Source organism: Gopherus flavomarginatus, chromosome 8 (genome assembly GCF_025201925.1).
Source record: "Gopherus flavomarginatus isolate rGopFla2 chromosome 8, rGopFla2.mat.asm, whole genome shotgun sequence".
NCBI classification, from domain to species: domain Eukaryota; kingdom Metazoa; phylum Chordata; order Testudines; family Testudinidae; genus Gopherus; species Gopherus flavomarginatus.
The window spans coordinates 68,450,794-68,471,711 of NC_066624.1; the positions used below are offsets into that span (position 1 = coordinate 68,450,794).

Here is a 20,918-nt window from a genome sequence, read left to right on the forward strand (position 1 = left end):
CTTACACAAATTTTTGATTACATCTTTCACTAGTCCCTTCTGACCTGACCCTCTGGATATTGCTCTTTATTTTCATGTCCCTCAGTAAGTCTCTTCCCTTCCTCTTTCAGAAAGGCGTCTGGAATATACCCTTTTATCACCTCCTCTGATCTTTCACCTCCTAAATTCTGCGTGCCCGTTCCTACCTCAGGATCGTGCCTGTCATGCACCTGCATACGGTGATTGTCCAACAATTCTAGCAACAGGGTGAAACACTGTCATACTGCTCAGCTAAGCGGCAGGCAGGAGGAGGGATTTGGGGAGGAAAGAAGAAATGCACAGGGGCCAACGAACAAAAATGGAAGAATCCCTCAATGTGATGAGCATGCTATTAATATTGGAATGAAGGAGAAACTGATAGTAGCTGTTAAATTCATCTCCAATCGCAACAGAAGGATACATTCGGAAAGGGAGTCTTAGACTTTTTCAAAAGGGATATTACATACAGATACGAAATTGCTTACTGTCCTTTGTAAAATATTATGACTTGCATAAATCTACATTAGCAATGAAAGGGAAAAGGAAGTGGAGAAAAAGGAGCCTGTTTATTTATTTGCGTATTGCTATCCAACTTATTTAGAAAAAATGTAGTATTTATTGATTGATGTGTAAAGCATACCAAAGATGACTGGGGGGTGAGGAAGAGAGGGGAAGAGAAGAAGGGGAGGGCAGGATGGAAGGAGAGGAATTTGTATGAAGAGCCTAATTCACAAATGGGTCATGTAAGTGGTTTCATTTACCACTGTAGAGCCCACTGGTGTCGGAGCCTGCCATTGCTTGGGTCTTCATCTCCAGTGCCCCCTGCTGACGATTGCTTCGGCTTTGCAATGGCCTGTCTAGTTGTGTCTTCCATAGCCTTGTCCACCAGCTAGCTCACTTCTTTCAAGTTATGTCCCCTTCTGGAGTAACAAATGTCCAACCAAAGAATCCACAACACCAGGGCTCTTGGGCTACATTGAAGTTCCGTGCTCTTCACCCCTCTTCTTGGGGACTGCAGAATTCCTTCTTTGCTCCTTTAGCTGAGTACTGCCTCCCATGGTTTTTTCTCCTGGAGACTCTTCTTCCAAACAAGTTTCCTCACGGCCTTTCCTCCCCAAGGACTCTAGCAGTTTTTCCAAGGACCTCTCTGCTCAGGGGTGGCTCTGTGTATTTTGCCACCCCAAGCACAGCAGTCAGGCGGCTTTCGGTGGCATGCCTGCGGGAGGTCCGCCGGTCCCGCGCCTTCGGTGTACCCACCGCCGAATTGCTGCCGAAGCCACAGGACCAGCAGACGTACCACAGGCATGCCGCTGAAGGCAGCCTGACTGCTGCCCTCACGATGACCGGCAGGCCACCCCCGGTGGCTTGCCGCCCTAGGCTCGCGCTTGGTGTGCTGGTGCCTGGAGCCGCCCCGTCTCAATTTCTTACAGGCCCTGTTCCAGAGGAATCTAACTGCTCCCTGTCTCTCCAGCCTGCCTTCCCCAGGCACTTCCCAGAGAGAGGAACTCTTCCCTCAGTGAGTTCTCTTCCCTCTTTATGTAGTTCTCCCTGACCTTTTCATAGGTGGGATCATTGGTTGTAACTGAGTCACCAGATGAGGATGAGCTGAAGGTTAAATGCTATGTCCCAAGCCAAGCTGAGCCTAACTCCTCTTAAGGGCCAACCAGCCTGAACAGGTCAACACAGTGTGATTCCACAATAAGTTTTTTCAGGCAGTGTAAGCTTAACTAAGCTTAATTTAACTCTTACTTTTACCTTTAAAAAAATGTAAGTGATGCCTGACATTCTGCAAACTGTTGTTCTGGGAAGTAGACAGTAGATATTAGGTCCTCTGGCCCTGGGAAGCTTGTCATTTGTACTATTCATGACTCTCATTACATAAAGTATGGCTGTAGTTACTCCTGTAGTTCAATATTCAGTAATACCATTCTGATTTTAGTTTTCGTCTGTGCACCTTCAAGAGCTCCTCCACTTGAATCCATTATGGGCCAGAATTTCAGAAGTACTCATGTACTTCTCCAAAATTGGCCCTGAATGTCTAGTTATAATTTGTGGAAAACAATATATGGTACTTTGGAATATAGTTTGGTCCTCTGCCCTTCGTACGAACAACTTTGTTGTCTCTACAAGGAAGTTCTAAAGTGTTATTCTGTTAGCTTCCAGGGACAGCTCTGCCAAATAGAATGTAGTCATAAAGTCTTACAACCGAGAGTAATTGTCAACTCACAAGACTTGGATAAAAGTGACTTTAAATTTAGGGGGTAACAGGAGAACCTTATTTCTCACAGGGAAAACATAGCTGTTCTCAGACTTTGTGACAGGTCAGTAAGTACTTAAACATAGTTATTGCCTGGAAACATGGTGCTTATTTGCATGGCTATGAGTTTTGATAACTCGTCTCTCACTTATAAAAGAGAATGGCACCATTTGCTAGGGCAGAGAGTAAGCAATCTTAAAACTCCTAATTGTGCACAGGTTCTATATTTATAATAATATCACTGTACATGGAACTGGACAGTGGTTTGTTTGGCACATCTCGGGTCCCTGCCCTGAATTACTGTCTAAAGGCACAGCAGGTGGAGTACTGGTTTGTGCTTGCCTTTGTCAGTTGGATCTTGAATTTGAGGCAGGGTAGCTTATAAGCTTAACTTTTTTGCTTTAAAAAAGGCACAGAATCCCACTAGACTACCTTATTTGTTGTCTGCAATGAAACCAAGGCCTCCAAACCTCCAGTATATTGAGGTGATGAACTGGTCATACTGAACTCCAGCTTGTCAGATAGGGTACTGTGTCTTTGGAAACACAGAATCTGGGAGGTGCAGAGAAGTACAGCAACTCTCTGATACATCAGTGCCAAAGTCCTTGACTCTAGGCAGCTGTGAACAGAAACCAGAAGACACCTCCCCAGGCAGGGGTAGCATTTGGCATGGGAATAGAGGACCCTAGATCAGGGGCGGGAAAACTTCCTGGCCCGAGGGCCACGTTGGGTTTCAGAAATTGTATAGCTGTACCTCCCCAAACAGCCAGGTGTGGCCCGGCCCCTGCCCCCATCCAAGTCACCCTGCTTCTCAGCTCCCGACGGCCCCCTGGAACCTGTGCCCCATCCACCCCCCGGCTGTCTGTCCCCTGACGGCCTCCGGACCCCCCACCCTTAACTGCCCCCTCGCCACCCTTAGCCAACCCACCCCTCCTTCCTGACTTCTCCCCTGGGACTCTGGCCCCACCCAACCACCACTGCTCCCCACCACCCCATCCAACCCCTCTCCCTTTCCTGACTGCCCCTCGCCCCAGGACCTTTGCCCCATCCAACCACCCCTTCTCCCTGTCCCCTGACCTCCCCCGGAACCCCAACCTCTGACTGCCCCCTGTTGCCCCATCCAACCCCTCCTCTCCTTCCTGACTGTGTCCCCCCCCGCCTACTGCCCCAGGACCTCTGACCCATCCAGCCACCCCTTTCCCCTGCCCCCATTCAACCCCCTGTTCCCCGCCCTCTGACCACCCCCACTCCTATCCACACCCCTGGCCCCTGACCACCCCCCAAACTCCCCTGCCCTCTATCTATCCCCCTCCCCTGCTCCCTGCCCCCTTACCACGCTGCCTGGAGCACTGGTGGCTGGCAGCACGGCTGCACCAGGACAGGCAGCTGCACTGCCCGGCTGAAGCCAGCGGCTCACCATGTAGCATAAAGCGCTGGGCCAGGCTGCGCTCTGCAGCTGTATTACCCCAGGAGCTTGCAGCCCCGCTGCCCAGAGCGTTGTGCCGGCGGCACAGTGAGCTAAGGCTGCAGGGGATGGAAGACAGCAGGAGAGGGGCTGGGGGCTAGCTTCCCGGGGCAGGAGCTCAGGGTCTAGGCTGAACGGACCCGTGGGTCAGATGTTTGCCCACCTCTGCCCTAGATGAAGATATCCATCAATATGCATTGCCGTTAAGTCCTCTATGGCTGAAATTGCCTCAGTAATAGCCCTACATCCTGTATGTACAAGACAGGAGACAGGGTGTATTTGATTTAAATTACTAGTCCGGAAGACTCAATTTAATCATGGATTTCTACATAAAAGTGCATTCTTGTTGCTTGTTATAACCGTAATACCTATTCTTCACAACTCAGATGTAGGTTTCATTTTTAGAAGGTACATAGTATACATTTTTTAAGTGATTTATTTTTGAAAACTTTTCAGATTAATTTTACAGCTATATCAGAAAATGAATGATTGGTTATTTCATTTACCAAAGGTAATTGAAGCAGATATTTATGAAGTTAGTGGGAGATGAACTATCTCCAATTCAACAGGTTAATCATTAATATTTGGAGGACTTTCTTGCCATGCTGTATTAGGAGGAGAACATCACCAGACAGACATTTAAATTGTTTTATTTAACTAAAACAACATTATGTATTCTGGATTATTTTCTTCAGTAGCAAACATATGACTTTTTGAATTTAGTTAAACATTCAAGTTTTTTAAAATCAGGTTTGATTTTGTTAAAAATGTTTTTAACTAAAATAGCTGAATGAAATATTTTTTTTAAACAAAAATTAAATCGACTGTCAGCCAGGTCAACATGTGAAACTTAAAATATTGGCTTCTGCAGCTAACTCAGTTGTCTTCATCTTCCTTTTCCTGTTTGTTCATAACCTGGAAAAGAAACACATGCTTTCCTGCTTTTTCAGATCCCAAATATTTTCTCAATATGGAATGAAATAGTCCAAAGGAAGAAAATATTCTTTCTACACCAGCAGAAGCTACTGCTGTTAAGTGACATTGTCACTTCAACAGTCTCTGAATCCAAGTGCTTAAGTGACTTCCACCAGTTCACTGGTGTGACTTTCTTTAAAAACATCATCAGCAAATATATATTTCTTGAATGGTTCTTATTCCCAAACTGGGTCTCTTTTACGGCTTGCTGACATTATAAATTTTCCCTACTAGTGAGAGAATGATATGGTAAATCTCAAATCAATGAAAGTTACACTCAAAGACCTCAAGGTTTCTGGAATATGCTGCCCAAACAGTTTCACTTCTGTTTCTACTGCCTGTCCCTCCCTTCTCATATTTATTTTCAGACTTCTTCTCCTTGTCCAGATCTATTCTGTCCCCAACAATCTTCTATTCACTGAACTTTTTGAAACTTTGCACTTTTAGAGAGAGGTAAGGGATTGACTCTGTGTACACAAATTTGCAGAGGGACAATAGGGTTGAGGTCTGTTATTTCTCACTTCTGTATATTTATTTAAAAACATTTTTGCTGTTAATAAGCGTGTTATCTCTGGAGAGACAAATCCATAGTTTGAGAACTGCAAAACTAAGCATCTCTGATGGTATCTTCTACTGAGTCCCATTGGGTAGGTAGAAAGATTAACCTAAATAATCTATACAGAAGCCCCAGGAACCCCATAAAATTGGGTCCCTAATTCATGAACTATTAGAACTCATTTACAAAACTTTTCTTAAACATTATGTCAATATATGGTCTCATACTACAGAATTAGACTTTATAATCCCTATTCCATGATATATCTTTGAGCTATAATGTGTCTTAATTAAAACTATCTTTAGATAGGTTTGCTCCTCAAAAAGTATTTTATCAAAAAAATCCGATTTTAAAAACTGTTTTTTTAAAAAATTAATTAATTTAAAATAATTGATTTTTATCCACCCTGGCAGGAGACCCGTCATCCATGTCCTAGTCAAAACTCTTATCACCTGTGATGAGAAATACCTATGCCTTGGAGTGTTAAGGACCATGGAGATAATTTAAGAGCCCTTTGTTGTTTAGTTTTAATATCCAGGTCCTGTTGCAACTCTTTATAGTGGTTCCAGTGAGTGCTGCTTTGTAGGCTTCTTAGCTTCTCCTTGAAAACAAGGAGAAGAAGCCAGAAGCACTGTAGGCCCACAGGTGACAGGAACTGGTTCTGTGAACTGCTAGTTCTCAGCAGATAGTGTTTTAAGAGCCATCGTGTATGTAGATTTGGGCTCTGGATAGTCACACACAATCAAGTATAATTATCCTATATAGAAATAAGCAGCATATGATGTACTTACCAAATTAAGGTCTTGATTAATTTTTATCCGCAGCTCTTCAGTTTGTTCTCATTTAATATTTGGCCACTTGTCTTTCTGACATGCTTTATTGAATGGTTAGATCTAAGCTTAACTTGCAACATGTTTATTACAGTAGAACTTGTTCTACATTTGATTAAGGAAATATTTTTCACTTTTGTAGGGAATGATTAAAACTGGATAGAAGTACCTCTTTGTTTACCATCCTCAAGTATACCAATTTTACTGAAAGCTAACACCATGAGTTCCTTACTGCTGAATGGGGAAACTCGAGCTCTTCTTTCAGAAGTAATAGTCAGCCATCATTTTTGGTTACTTTTTAAAAATCATTTAAAAACTTTTAAAATATTAAAAAGTCCAGATTTTTCTACTTAAGACAAATAGCTTCATGAGCCACTTGATATTAATCAGAAGTTCCTGTTTTTAAAAAAAAAAATAAAAATCCCCAAGAGGATGACAGTCACCGGTCCCTTGCGAGTCAGTACACTTAATATCCTCTTTATTTGAAGCAAATATTTAAACTGCACAAAACTGATAAAGAAACTCAAGTTTTAAGTAGCTGCACATCTATAACCAATGGACTTCTAACGTCTAAGGCAAGATGGACCAGTCACTGGATTTTGTTTTTGGTACCTGTTGGTGGCTCTCTTACAGTTAACACTGAGCACTTTACATCAGCTCCGTGGAGCCATACCACATGAGGCAAGGCCAGAAAGTTCCCTTACTGGGAATGCCAATGATATCATTCAGCATGTGTGACTTGAGGCCTTAGTCGCCTCCCTCTTCCCTCAGAGCATTCAGTCCAGGGCTGTTCATAGTATAGCCCCACCTTCCATTGGCAGAGGTATGCACTGCTGACAGAGGGTGTTCATATTCTAGCCTCTCCCAGTTAAGGCCCAGTGTCAGCAGTTATGGTGCTGCTTCTCACTGTTCTCCCGCATGCCCTGTCAGACATTGACTCCATTATCCTAAGTCTCCTTACCCACTGAGTAGGCCCAAGGAATCTCAGATCTACCTTTCAGCATATGGGGTCTGAGCCAAAAGCATATGCCTCAGTCACTGCATATCTGGGTAATAACTGCGTAGCTCCTAACACGCTTGAGAGGGAGGCTCACTTCTGTGGACCTCCCGAGATGTGTAAAAGCATTGTGGTGGCATCACGCCTTTTATGAATCTATTTTAAAAAAGTTATGAGAGATAATTAGGAGCTTGTCTACACACACATTGTATAAAAGTCTTTTTATTATTGTATACTAATAAAACGTAGGTACACAAGTGCCATTTTTAAAATGGGAACTAAGCTCTTAAGTGGCTAATGTGCTTATGTTACTTGTGTCTTACTTTAGCATTTAACCACTGAAGCCCAGATTTTAAAATTTAGTTTAGGCATCCAAGTCTGAAAATGTTGGCATTTGCTGTTAAATGGCAAGGAAATATCATTAAAGGTAACTTAAAAATGGAAGATTCAAGCGGGAGGTGTCACTGCACCTCTCCAAAATGTTTGAGAAGCTCTTCAAACCATTTAAAATAGTTCTAACCTGTAGAGTAGGATAGTTCTGCCATTGCATAGTTCTCTGCAGAGATTTCCCCTTTGCAAAGAGATCATTGATTATGATTATTGGTGTGTGCTGGGAACTTGGTTAGCATTTAATGCATTCCAAGCCATTTTGATCAAAATAGACCTACCCAGTATGGTGGAGCCAAGCTTCTCATCAGTGTCCTAACAAATATGAGTTACGGCATGGAGTAGACTTGAAAAAGATCTTAGTTAAGATATGTTTTCTAGATGCCAAAAGCCTAATGTGTTGTACTACCTCCTTCTCTTCCTAACGTCAGTGTGTGGCCACATTTGGCACTACTCTTCCATTCTGCCACCTTCCTTGTGTTCTGTTGGAGCACTTGACTCAGTCCAGGAGGATCTTTGGGTTCTTCCTAGGCTTCTGTAGGAAAGCCGCTTCCTTAAGCTCATTAGTAAATTGGAAAGTGGTGAGTTATGTGAATTAGTTGTTTGACAGGCAGTCAGGTATTACTGACTATATCTGTCCCTATGTGACTAATGACTTTAAGAATTTGTGTATAGGTATTGATGATAATATATTATACTGAATAAGATAAATGTGAAACATGAGGGTTAAGAATAATTTCAGTTACATTAGTCTCAAACTTTAGTATGCAGTAATCTGGTCATTGTCTTGCCTATGGCACTTTAGAGCAGATTTACCTTTGTTTCAGGTTATACACCAGGAACACCATATAAAGTATCCTGTTCACCCACCAGTGGTGCAGTACCACCTTATTCTTCATCACCCAATCCCTACCAGACTGCTGTGTATCCGGTTCGAAGTGCCTATCCACAGCAGAATCCATATGCACAGGTAAAAAGTAAAGCTCAACTGTTTTGTGCCAGTTCAAATAGTATCTTGCTTTCAGCGTGCATTGTAAACTTCTAAACTCTAAATGTTGTTTCACTGTTCCATGAAATAAAGATGACTGCTTATTTCTACGTTTTGAGGGTTTGTTACCAAAATGCTTCACGTATATTAAAAAAAAAACTTAATTGCCTGTCCAGCATATGATCCTATGTAAATGTATTTTGTGCACAGTGATGGGCTTCTCCCTTGTAATTCTTCTGCTCTACTCTGTGCTGCTTGGGCCTCAACTGGAATATATTGTGTCCAGTTCAGGGCATCACATTGCATGAAAGATGTGGACAAATTGGAGAAAGTCCAGAGAAGAGCAACGAAAACAATTAAAGGTCTAGAAAACATGATCTATGAGGGAAGATTGAAAAAAAACAAACAAAAACTGGGTTTGTTTAGTCTGGAGAAGAAAAGACTGAGAGAGGACATAAGTTTTCAAGTATACAAAAGGTTGTTAGAAGGAGGAGGGAGAAAAATAATTCTCCTTACCCTCTGAGAATAGGACACGAAGCAATAGGTTTAAATTGCACCAAGGGCAGTTTAGGTGAGACATAAGGAAAAACTTCTTAACCGTTTGGGTGGTTAAGCACTAGAATAAATTGCCCAGGGAGGCTGTGGAATCTCCATCATTGAAGACTTTTAAGAGCAGGTTAGACAAACACCTGTCAGGGTTAATCCTGGCATGAGTCCACGAGACTGGACTAGATGACCTCTTGAGGTCCCTTCCAGTCATATGATTCTGTCCTAGTATACAAAAGTTAAGAGTCTAAAAAACGAGTGCCTAAAATTAGACTTCTGAGTCCAGATTTAGACATCTGAATACATGGCCTTATTTTTTAAGTGTTGAGGGACTCATTAAAGTCCATGTGAGCTTGTGTTCAGCATATTTGAAAATTTTAGCTTTAGTTATCTAAATAGGTCACCTAATTTTGAAAAGTGTTTGTAACATTATTTAAGTTGGAAACTTGAAAATCAGTGAGACTTGAGTCTAAGTGCTTAAGTCACTTGTAAAAATAGCATGTTAGCTTCCAAATCTCTTAATGCAAAATTGCAAAAGTGCCCGTGTCTGGCTTTGGAAACTAAATTTCGGGCACTCCTTTTCTTAATTTCTTAACCCCTGCTTCAAAGAGGATTGTGGCAGCCACTATGAGAGGATTGTGGCAGCTGGTCTTGCTCCTTTATGCAAGAATAGCAGGATCACAGTGATGCTGTCCTGGTCAGTTTCACTCCACGTCTCCTACTGTGCCATTGTGAAAACAGGAACAGAAGTGTGATTGTCCACTGTCTGCGGTAGAGACAGAGGTCTCTCCTACCAGGGGCAGCTCTAGCTTTTTTGTTGTCCCAAGCATGGCAGTCAGGCAGCCTTCGGCGGCTTGTCTGCGGGAGGTCCCCAGTCTTGCGGCTTCAGCGGCATGCCGGCAGGAGATCCGCCAGTCCCATAGATTCGGCATACCCACCGCCGAATTGCCGCTGAATCTGCGGGACTGGCGGACCTCCCACAGGCAATCCACCAAAGGCTGCCTGACTGCCGCCCTCACAGGGACTGGCAGGGCGCCTCCCGCGGCTTGCCGCCCCAGACACGCGCTTGGAGTGCTGGTGCCTGGAGCCGCCGCTGTCTCCTACCTTTTGCCTATGTTCCATACAGAGTACTTCCCCTATGGCCTACCTGAAGCAGCATAATGAAATCGATGATAGCATCAGTTTCACTCTTCTGCATCACTAGACAAGTATCTAGGATACAGTGGCTTAAGTGTGATGCTATGGAGAGGTTAGGAGTAGAAGCAAGGAGGAAAGAGCTGGGGCAGGGCTAGATGAAAACTAAGACTAGAAAAAGTGAGCTGCCCTTGGGAGTCAGGGTGCAGCATGTTGTAATATTTACATAAACTTAGTTGCAGGGCCTTGGCAGTACTCTGAAGTGGTCTGCTTGGGCCCTGCGGGAAGACTTCATGTTGCACTGTAGTAACCTTTTAGGGCTTCTGATTCTGGAAGGAGATGCACCCAATCCTCAGCCACATGGTTTATTGGGAGGGAAAGCAACTTTGAAGGATCCTCAGGGCATGAGAGGGGTGGGGGCAAAAACACAAATCCAGATGCAGCGGAAGAGTCAAAACAGCTTAATTCTAGAGAGAGGTTATATTTGAGGGTTTTGGCTGCCGAACCAGTAGTTAGTAGCTGAAAAACCCTATTTTTCAACCCTGAAGTTTTAGTTTCTCTGTTTTAGCATTTAAGTATTCTTTCTCCAGTCCCTGACGTACATTAGACTCCTATTTCTGGAATAACACATTTCTCCCTCGAACATCTCAAAGGTTGAATTATTGCTTTCAGTACATGTGATAATGAAAATATACTTAGTAGGTTTACTTATTTTCTTTTCCAACAGCAAGGCACTTACTACACGCAGCCTTTATATGCAGCACCACCCCACGTAATCCATCACACCACAGTTGTGCAGCCTAATGGCATGCCAGCAACTATGTATCCTGCTCCAATTCCACCACCAAGAGGAAATGGTGTGACTATGGGAATGGTGGCTGGAACCACTATGGCAATGTCAGCAGGTAGATTGATTTATATTGCTTACACTTTTTGATGAAGTACAGTTTGGGTTTGTCGTCCATCTCATACAGTATGGATGCGTTACATGGTAAGGCCTTACCAGAAATGTACTGCAGTTATAGGTTTCCCACAACCACTAGTTTTGTTTAATATGAGATATTTATGTGCTTGTATATGAATTTTAAGCCATTCTAGCTACAAAATCCTAGTACTCTGGATCAGGCCAAGTAAGCAGCATAGGAAATCTGACGTGGCATTCTAATTGCAGTGCTGCCCAAGAGATCATCAAGAGGGGTTTTTGTTCCTCTAGTCGCTTGGGGTTTGGGAATTAAAGGGTACAGTTTTCTTTCCCAGGCTGAGTGCTAAGTGAACTTTCCATTCTAGTTAATCAGAGAATCATTGCTCAGAACTGCCAAGAACTCCCAAGCTGCACTTTCAGAGGGAACGTTTTAGGGCCTGGACATCATGCAAGTACAACTGTGGTCAGCACAGTTGACTGTCAGTTACTGGTGCCCATGTTCTAACGTGTTTTTAGTGTTACCAGAACAACATAGTTTTATAACTAAGACCTAAGTCGTAATATTGTTCCTCAACACAGTTACAGAACACGCAGTTCTGTCTGCATTAGCCCTAAACTATGTTAGAACTTGAGCGGCTTTGTCAATCTGAAGAAATTGGTGTCTTTTGATGAAATGTCTCAGAAACAAGTCTGTTTCTAGTACAGAATTAATATAAACTTGGGGTGCTTCTCCCTAGAATTTTGAGTTATGCTGTTTTTTTACACTGTTGGTGCTTAAATATCTATTTTTCCCCACACCACTGCTGCTCTTCGATATCTTAAAAGTTTTCAGATTCACTAACCAAGGTGAAGTAATGATTGTGTTACATGGTAGTCTTCTGGATTACTGAACGACAGATTTCAGATTTCTAATCTCAGGTATCCCACAACCCTGGTGGGGATATTGTTTTCAGGACCAGCACTATGTGCTCTCTTCATTACCTTTGTATTTTTTCCCAGTTTTTTTTTTTGAGTGTGGGGTAAGCAGCAGCAACTAAACATTAGTAATTTGTATGTGAAGTGCTGCAGAAGGAAACTGTTAGGATTACAGGGTCCCAGTCTGTTGCTTTCTACAGTCCCTTTGTCTATAAAACCCATTTGCATAGATAGGAACTAAACTCTACTTACCCTAGCCAATTTTCTTTTGCATCAGGTGTTCTTACAGCGCACACAGCCTGCTGTGAGGAAAGATATTTTTCAGTGTAATGTGTGCTTATGGTCTGGAGCTGCTGCTCAGTAGTTATTCACTACTTAAAAAATATCTATAAATGTGTTGGACAGAATATCAAAGTGCTCTTGTTGCATAAACATTTGAAAGAAGGTAGATGGAATTGAAAATGCTAAGATACAGATTCACAGAAGTTTCATATTGGTATATGTCAAAAGATGTACAAGTGCTGATTAATATAATTTTGGTTTTCAGAATGACTGTTAAATAGTGTTGAAAGGCATATTTGTGAAAAATATTTAATATAAAAATATTTTGTTTCTCCTAGGTACTTTGTTGACAACTCATTCCCCAACTCCAGTAGCCCCTCATCCAGTTACTATGCCCACATATCGGGCTCCAGGAACACCAACCTATAGCTATGTGCCCCCACAGTGGTGATTATTCTGGCAGTGTAAGTTACCAGTGCCTACAGTTGAAACAGTGGCCTGTATATAAATGACTACATGACTGCAGCTTCTTTCATGGAGATTTCACAGGCATTAAGATATTTGGGGGAATTTTACAATATGCCAATTCAGGAAATAGGGATATAAGTAGACTATTTTGCCTAAATGTTAGTTCGTTTTGATTAAGTTATGTAGGAGGAAGGATGTTTTTTAAACACAATGTGTCTGTCTTCTGATGAGACTTCTTTTTTCTGCATATTCATCTCATTGGTGCCTGCATATAGAATTCCAAATGATCTATTTCTCAAAATACAGCATTTTAATTTACCCAGCAGTAGAAATGTTAGGTTTGCTGAATCGAAGGCCCTGTGAGGTCTGTATGGAAACAAGCTAGTTTGCTCAGTGATTTGAATTTTGTGACAATTCCTGAATCGAACAACACTGATCCATGAGTGAAAAAAATATGTAAAACATGGACGTTGGATCAGCTTAGATAAGGGGACTATTTGGATCAGTATAAATAAAAGAACACTTCATATTTCCTTATGGATGAACATTTCCCAGAAAGAGAGGCCATTTACTAGTACACATAAGAAACTGATAATTCCTATCACCCAAATTCAGGTGGGTTTAAATTTAAATTTGAACTGTTTACAGTCTTCATGGAAAAATCATTACAGTCTGTAGCACAGTGTAAACTACACATGGAGAAAAAAAGACTTGTGAAATCTGCTCTAGATTTCTACTGATAAAACAGTGTAATTAAATTATGAAGCCAGCATATTAAATACATTTTTTTTAGTTTCAGTGGGGAGTGCTGCTTAAAATTGACATGGCTTATTGTTCTTACTCTTTTGGAGGCCTGATTCTGCTCACGTTTCACCAGTGCAAATCAGGATTAACTCCACTACTGTAAATTACGTTTATAAAACCAGTGTGAGAGCAGAATCGGACTGGTTTCCTTCATTTATTGCTCTGTTAAATGTTTATAACAAGTTAAGACAAAATCTGACTCCCCTATTTTCCATGCCCATTTCTATGATTGGAAGTCAGGGGGTCACTGGTATGTTCAGGTTCTGCCACAGGCTCATTGTGTGCCTTTGAACACAGCATTTAACATCTGTACCTCCGTTCTCAGATCTGTAAAAAGAAGCTACCGCTATCACTACTCCCTCAGTGGTATTGGCTTAAATATCTGAAGTGATTTGCAATTATAGCACCTTTCAACTAAGAATATGCTATACGTGTACTTAAAGTGACAGTGTGCCATGACCACAAGGGCAGAATTGTTAAAGATTAATAAGTTGCATATAACAATGTACACATTGTCCACCTATAACCTTTTAATATGCAGCTAGTGCAGTGGGACTGATTCTGTAACCCTCGCTTGCATAAATTTGCCGATGACATCAGTGGAAACCTTGCTGGAGTAAGCTATAGGATTGGGACCATTATAATAAACTCTCGTCTAGCATTTTTCATCTGCAAATCTTATTTTATGCTTTCCTGTGTACTGTTCTTCTGAGGTAAAGAAGTAAAGTGACTTTTCTAGGGTTCCACAATAGATGATTGGCAGAGCAGGGACTAGCACTTAGCTCTGCTGACCTATATATCTGGCTTTTGCATGATAAATTGTGATTCCAGGACAGCATTATAGCCACTAGGTCATGACACCAACATAATTTCTGCAATAGCGCAGTGGGATGATTGTTAAACTTCACCAGTATAAGCTTGTCTGAAGGGAGTGTCGTTCGTGTGAAACAGTGTGCGCGCACAGGTTTATTTGTAAACATCTTATTACTAAAACTGATATATTTGGAATGAAGTAACTGGATTTTCTTAAGATAATTTCTTCAGTTGCTCAATGCTTTATTAGTTGCTAAGTATTAAAGGCTTTCTTCAAATGAGATGTGAAGGAAAGGTATTATGCTTTGACTTAAAACACTTCAGTGGTGGTATTAAAAACTGCCTGCATTTGGAGCAGTTACCCATTTTTATTTGGATTTTGGCAAATCTGGAATGTCTGTTCTATTTTGCTTGTGAAGTCTGTGGACTGTCAGTGAGGGATTTGTGTCCTAAAACTTTTTTGTAACATAATCTGTGCTAGCAATCACGTTATAAATAGCATTTGAGGCAGAATTTGGGGTATGAAATTTGTAGGAAAATCTCATCATTGCCAAAACTACTTCAAAAATAACACCTCAGTGGATGTTGGCTGTGTGAGGGAAACAAAGGATCTTGTGTTCAGGATTGCTGCAGTGAAGTATGAAGTACTTGAGTGTGCTACAGATTCCTCAGTGGGAAAATTCAAAAGCTAACAAATATTTTTTTGAATCAAATCTTTGTCAGTGACCTTTTTAAAAAAAAAAAAAAAAAAGTCTGGTCAGCGTAAGATATTCTAGTAATAAAAGCTGCTGTCCCCCAATGCACCCCAGTTGGTGACTTAAGAGGCTGTGAGTGGATGGTGGGTTTACAGCATAACTGCCACAAAGTAGCATTAGGTTATAGTTTATGCCTTTAAAAAAAACAATCTATTTTAAACGCATAACAGTGTAGAGCTTGCAGCACTAAACTAGATTCTGGGATGTTACTTGGTTAAAGTAAAACATAGTTACAAGTATCTCTCTTGCCTCTTTCTCTCTGAATATAGGTTTGAAGATGGGAGATATGCAATCAAGTAATTGAGTTTTAAAAGTTGGTGCTGAAGCCCTCATGCCTCCAACCGGGACTTACTTTCTTCTGAATGCTTTCAACACTTTGCTAAACACTACTAATTCCAGATCACTGAAGATTTTCCAGTGCTGCATATCTTACATCTTGGAACTCCAGCAGTTAGTCTTAAAGCAAATCCTGTTTTGTGGACTGTCTTGCAATTTTTTAGCTAATTATAATGATAAAAAAGGGAGTATAAACTTATTCTGATCCATATCTAGTTGAATGCATGTTTTAAAAAAAAGGCAACAAAAAAACAAAGCTTGCTCATGCAGTGACTGATGCAAAAACCATATGCAAAATCCAAAGGAACCGAAAAGTATTTTACAACTTGTATCACTAATGCACTGTTGTAACATATATGCAGGGTCTTAAAAGGTAGAATTGTGAAAGTGAATTTCTTTATATAATACCTTAATATACATCAGATAACTGCTTCAACCTTTTTGGGTTGATGGAGTTGCTAGTTAAAAGGGGGAAAAAATTATTTAAGTGATGTATTCCTTTCTAATTAAATTCAGCTAACGCAAATTGGAGTGACTGGAAATAGTCTGATGAGCTATAGAAATCCCGCACAGAATTAGTTTACCACATTTACCCTTTCATTTCTATTATATGGATGCAGTGTTACGCAGACATTCTTAAGGATCAGAATGAAATGATAAATGAAGTTTTGTGTGACCAGTTAATGAAAAATGTGAGTAAAGCGGCCTTCCAAGCTGCCCCTATCCTTAAGGCAAATCTGCGCTATTAGACAAGGTGGTAACACCATATATGTATATATAAAATGAATTTCTGGCTCCTGAAAAAAATACGTGGTGATAGAATCAAATTTCTTTGGCTTCAGTCCAGGAAATCTGTTTTTTCCTAAAGAATGTTCTAATCAGCTGAAAATGTATGTGCAGTTGACACAGCTTGCTTTTCTAATACTTAAGAAATGCTAGGGTTTTCTGCAACCAACAGGAGGAGTTAAACTACATGTTATCCTGAAGAAAGTTTGTGTGCTTGTTAAGTGTATTAAAGGGGAACAAACCATTTTAACACAATATCCTTTTAGCTTATATTACATGCAGTGTGGTTTATGGGTGCAGTATAGCAGGGCTGTTAGAATGTAGAGATTCCTTAAAAAAAAAAAAAAAAAACGATCATAGTAGGAGTCATTCATTGGTTACAAAATTGTTGATGTAATTGTTAGGTTTTCCTCCTTTTACCTCTTAAATTGCACTTGGAAAGCATGCAAATTAAGACTGACTGACTGCAGATTAGTGTTTCATTGCAATGAGTCATTTCTGGTATTCTTGCTCACAGCTTCAATTTTTAAAAAGTACCTCAAAGCAAATGCTGTGGGGATAAAGGGCTAGCCTTGGAACCCGTTTGTATACCAAAATCATTCTGGGAAAGATTTTAAATTTTTAAATTTGAATATTGCACAACAAAATCAAGGTTTTTCTGAAACCTGCCTGATTTATGATTTCAGTAAGATGCAGTTTTTTTCCAGATACATTCTGCCCGCAATAAATTATGCGGTAAATGGTTATAAAATGTTGTTCCCTTTTAAGAGTTTACATAGAGTTATGTCATGCTGTAGTGTTCGTAGTCTCATTTCCATCCAAAAGTAATTTTTTTTTTTTAAAGTTGTGTATCGACTTCGGCTTTGTGTTGAGGTGGTCTGCTCCTTCTACAGGTTTGGCAGCCACTTCAGGGTAGCATCAGTGCTGATTTAATGCTGCCATTCCCATACTCTAACCTGGTGTGAGGCGTATGCACCTGAATGCCCATTAGAGGTTAGAGTCTTCAGTAACTATTTTTTACAATAAGCACTCTTCGTATTTTTTTACTTCCATGTTTTTTATAAAGTTTAGGATTATTTTGCATGGATCACTGTAAACAGACTACCCCTTATTGCTAATGCCTTTAACATAACTATGGTGTTAACTATAAGTACTTTAAAACTTACTCATGAGCACTTACTACAGCTTAAGGATTTCCATATATGTGTATATGGAGCAGAGAATTACCCCAAACAAACCATTTGAATCTGTACTGCTTTGTTCAAGTCTGTTTAACAATTCCATTTGTGTAGTAGGTTTGCAGCATTGACTGGTCAAGTGTTCCAGAGGCTGTAGTGAACATTAATGCAGTTTAGCTAGTTTAGAGAGAGAGTTTCACTGTCTTTGTATGTTTTTAATAAAAATTGTTGTGAGGTGTGAAACAATGCTGTCTTGGGGAGAAGCTATAGAGAACAAGTTTTAAGCTTTGCTGTCTCCTGTATTGTTTCCCAGCGATAAAGCTTTGAAACCCTAAGAGAACTTTCATGAATGCTGTGTTAGATAAATAGTTATGGAAAGAATATAAAGTCCTATATATTTGCTCTGACTTCAGATTCCTAAATGTTTCCTTGGAATTGTTGTCTCCTAATAGTACTATTCCATAACATTTAGGGAGTCTCGCTTGAGCACTTTTTTCGAAGTTGCATTATGGGATTCATCTACAAAGGGGAAATTGTACCTTTTTTCTTGCAAAAGGTATTGCACCTTCCAGATGTGATATAAACTAATGGGAGGTTTGAGCTGTTCTCCAGTAGTTTGTTTTAAGGGAGTAACCAAAAGCACAGTGGTGGGGGAGGGGGCGGTGTGTATATAATCTTAGTGGCATTTTGTTGCAAATAGTGGAAAGCATGCATATGAAACTGGGATAAAAATCATACATTACACAGTGGGGGTCTTATGAAACATTCTCTCCTGATTTTTCTATTACATTCCCTGTATAGCTTTACACACACAGACATAGACACAGTACGTGGCTGCATTGGAGCTGTCAAGAAAGTGAAAGGGCTCTACTGCAGTAGAAACCAGTTCAAATCAAGCTTCTCTGAAACTTTTGTGGCAGCTTCATATAATAGAATAAAAATAATACTACTTTAAACCTGTAATTGAAGACAGTTATTACAGCAATAATAGAAGAGAAGTCCCACATCAATTTTAGCTCTAACTTCAAGTGTTGCATTTTAAAAAAAGTATTGTTCAGGCTGAGGAGTTCCCCGTGTTGGTAACATCTGATCGTATCTCTTAAATGTAGCAATGAAATCAAGTCATATTCTTGAAAATGGCTAAATAACTGGCATGAGAAGCTGGTAGCCCTAATCTGTAGTGTGGTTATTAACCAATCAATAGGAAGGAAATAGAACCACTTCATTATTTTAAATCTTGTTTATAAACTTATTTTAACCAAGCATTTCCTGTTGAAGTTTTAGAAGACGTACAGAATTGCTTTTTGAGTGTACTATGCAAGTTAAGGGCTTAGATGCAGCGATAGATGACAAAAGTTCATGATTTGGGATTCAGTTGAAGTCCTTCCTCCTGCTGCCTCACCCACTGAAAAGCCCCGTAAGTACAACCATGTTTCAGTTTTTTCTGACTTTTAGTTCATGGTACAGATATGTATAACAGGGTACTCCACACTGATTAGTCTTTACAGAGCAATATAGCTTAATGTCTACAGAGAGAATAGGCCACGTACAGTATTGGAGCCAAAAAAATGTTCAGAATTTTGACTCAGAATAGCTCCCCCAGTGCTTGGACACAGTAGTGGATACCATTAGTTTTGGCCTTAAACATGTTACTTTTGCCAGAATGGAGAAATGCAGCAATTGTTTGACATCATCATTAACTGTAGGTTTAAGACCATATAAGAGAATAGAAAATACCTTGTATATGAAACCCTCACTTATAGGCACAGAAACAGTGAGGTGATACTTGAGTTAAACTTCTGGGAAGAGAGGACAGATGTCCTGATTATTATTTTGCATAACTTGAAACTAACCAGAGAAAGAAGCTTGGGCCTGTGTCTTTAGAAAATACACACATTTTATGCCCACTCTTCTCCAGCAGGTGTCACCATAGGATAATTTACGATCTGTAGAGGTTTGAAACAATCTATTAATCCCCAGTTTAAAATACATTCTGTTAATGGAAAACCTGTTAGAAAACAAGGAAGAATTAAACTTGTCCATGTATTTCTAATTAAGGAAGCATTAAGCAAATAAGTTTTACCCACTGTAAGCCTTTTGTACACAGTTGGGAATGTTAATAAGGAAAACAGTGCAGTGAGGTAGGATCATTTTTCACTAACATGCCTCATTCAGAATGTTCAGGCCTGTTCAAAGATTTCCTCTTCTAAGCCACTGGACTTTCCAGCAGGTGCTGTTTACCCTGTGAGTGTGTAGGGAGGAGATGAGATGTGATGAGGCCACTAGTGTTGAGGGGAGGAGGGGGCTGGCATGGAGGAGGAGCAATGCTTAATTGGGAGAGAGAAACCTCTTCCCTTGTCTCTTATATGTCACATTTGGAATGATCGGACTACCACAGTGTTGAGTCCACTTGTAATATCAAATATTTTGAACAGTTTATAGCCTGAAGCTCCAACATCAAAAAAGTGAACTTGACTTTCCGAGGCCTGTTGTGACTTTGAGGGCTTAACAGGCAAACTGGGAAAGCTTCTTTAGCTGGCTGCTGTACAGACTTGTTTCAAGTAGAATGGATTTGTTTGATATTTTTTTTTAATTGTAGTGCTATTATTGGCTGCCCTCATCTACGATTTGGGGAAGGGAAAAAAAGGGGTGAGTGCATGCAACAGAACTACAAGAGGCCCCAGTAATAGTTCGCCGTGTTTGTTACAAAATAGGCACAGGTTTCCTTTTTTATGACTTTTTTTAAAACTGTCTTACAAGCAGTTATATTGGTACTTTTTTAAGTTTAGGTAAATGTTGTCTTCCAGAATAAGTTTTAAAGCATCACTCACTTCTGCATTGAACTATTGCATCAACACACAGAGGAGTGGAGATTCCATTCTGAGCCAGTTCAATTATGTGTAAATTCATACTTTTTTTATTTTTATGCAATCCAACAAGTAGATGAGCTGAGATTTAAATTCTTAAAAGCACGTTTATTGTAACAAGAATTGTTATGTATTAATACTTCAGTTTTCAATAAAGATGGACTTGTGTTGCTTATTATGGTCTCTTGCTATCTTATTTTTAATAACGCTGGTCAAATTTTTATTATTGCTGACTGACAGCGTAACAAATGTAACATGTTAGAATAACTTCCTTATCAATTTGCTGGTTACTGTACTTAACTGATTAGCTGAATATTGTCTTCCCTTCTATCAGTTAGCTACACTTATACAAATAAAACTCTTGTGGTAGCTTAAATTAATAGAATCCCTGCTAGAATTCTAGCTGTCCAGTTGGGTCCAGAGTAATTTGGTCCGTAGTCTGCCAAGAGCTACCCACAATTGCAGGTACTGCTCCCTAATTTCAGCCCTGGGTGTGCCTGATGCCAGAAGGGGCCTGGGTACAGAAGAGAGAAATCTGCCCTGCCACCAGAAACAATGGAGTGCTTCACTTAGCAGAGTGGGAATAAACTGCCCTCTAAAAGCAGGGATGGTTAAGCTCCATGTCATCCCCTTTGACAT

The 20,918-nt window shown here is 40.4% G+C and overlaps 1 protein-coding gene across 3 annotated transcripts in view; it reads left to right on the top strand.

Moving 5' to 3' along the window:
* Positions 1–20,454, top strand: part of FAM168B (family with sequence similarity 168 member B) — a 38,875-nt gene extending 18,421 nt beyond the window's left edge. For 2 of the 3 annotated variants that reach the window (XM_050964119.1, XM_050964117.1), the window contains exons 4-8: positions 111–218; positions 8,313–8,455; positions 10,881–11,058; positions 12,611–12,736; positions 15,382–20,454. In XM_050964119.1, coding sequence (XP_050820076.1) covers positions 111–218; positions 8,313–8,455; positions 10,881–11,058; positions 12,611–12,723 — 542 coding nt within the window. In that variant the 3' untranslated portion in view covers positions 12,724–12,736; positions 15,382–20,454. The remainder of the gene's footprint in view (positions 1–110; positions 219–8,312; positions 8,456–10,880; positions 11,059–12,610; positions 12,737–15,381) is intronic. The other variant, XM_050964118.1, reaches the window with a different exon arrangement.
* Positions 20,455–20,918: the final 464 nt, after the last annotated feature.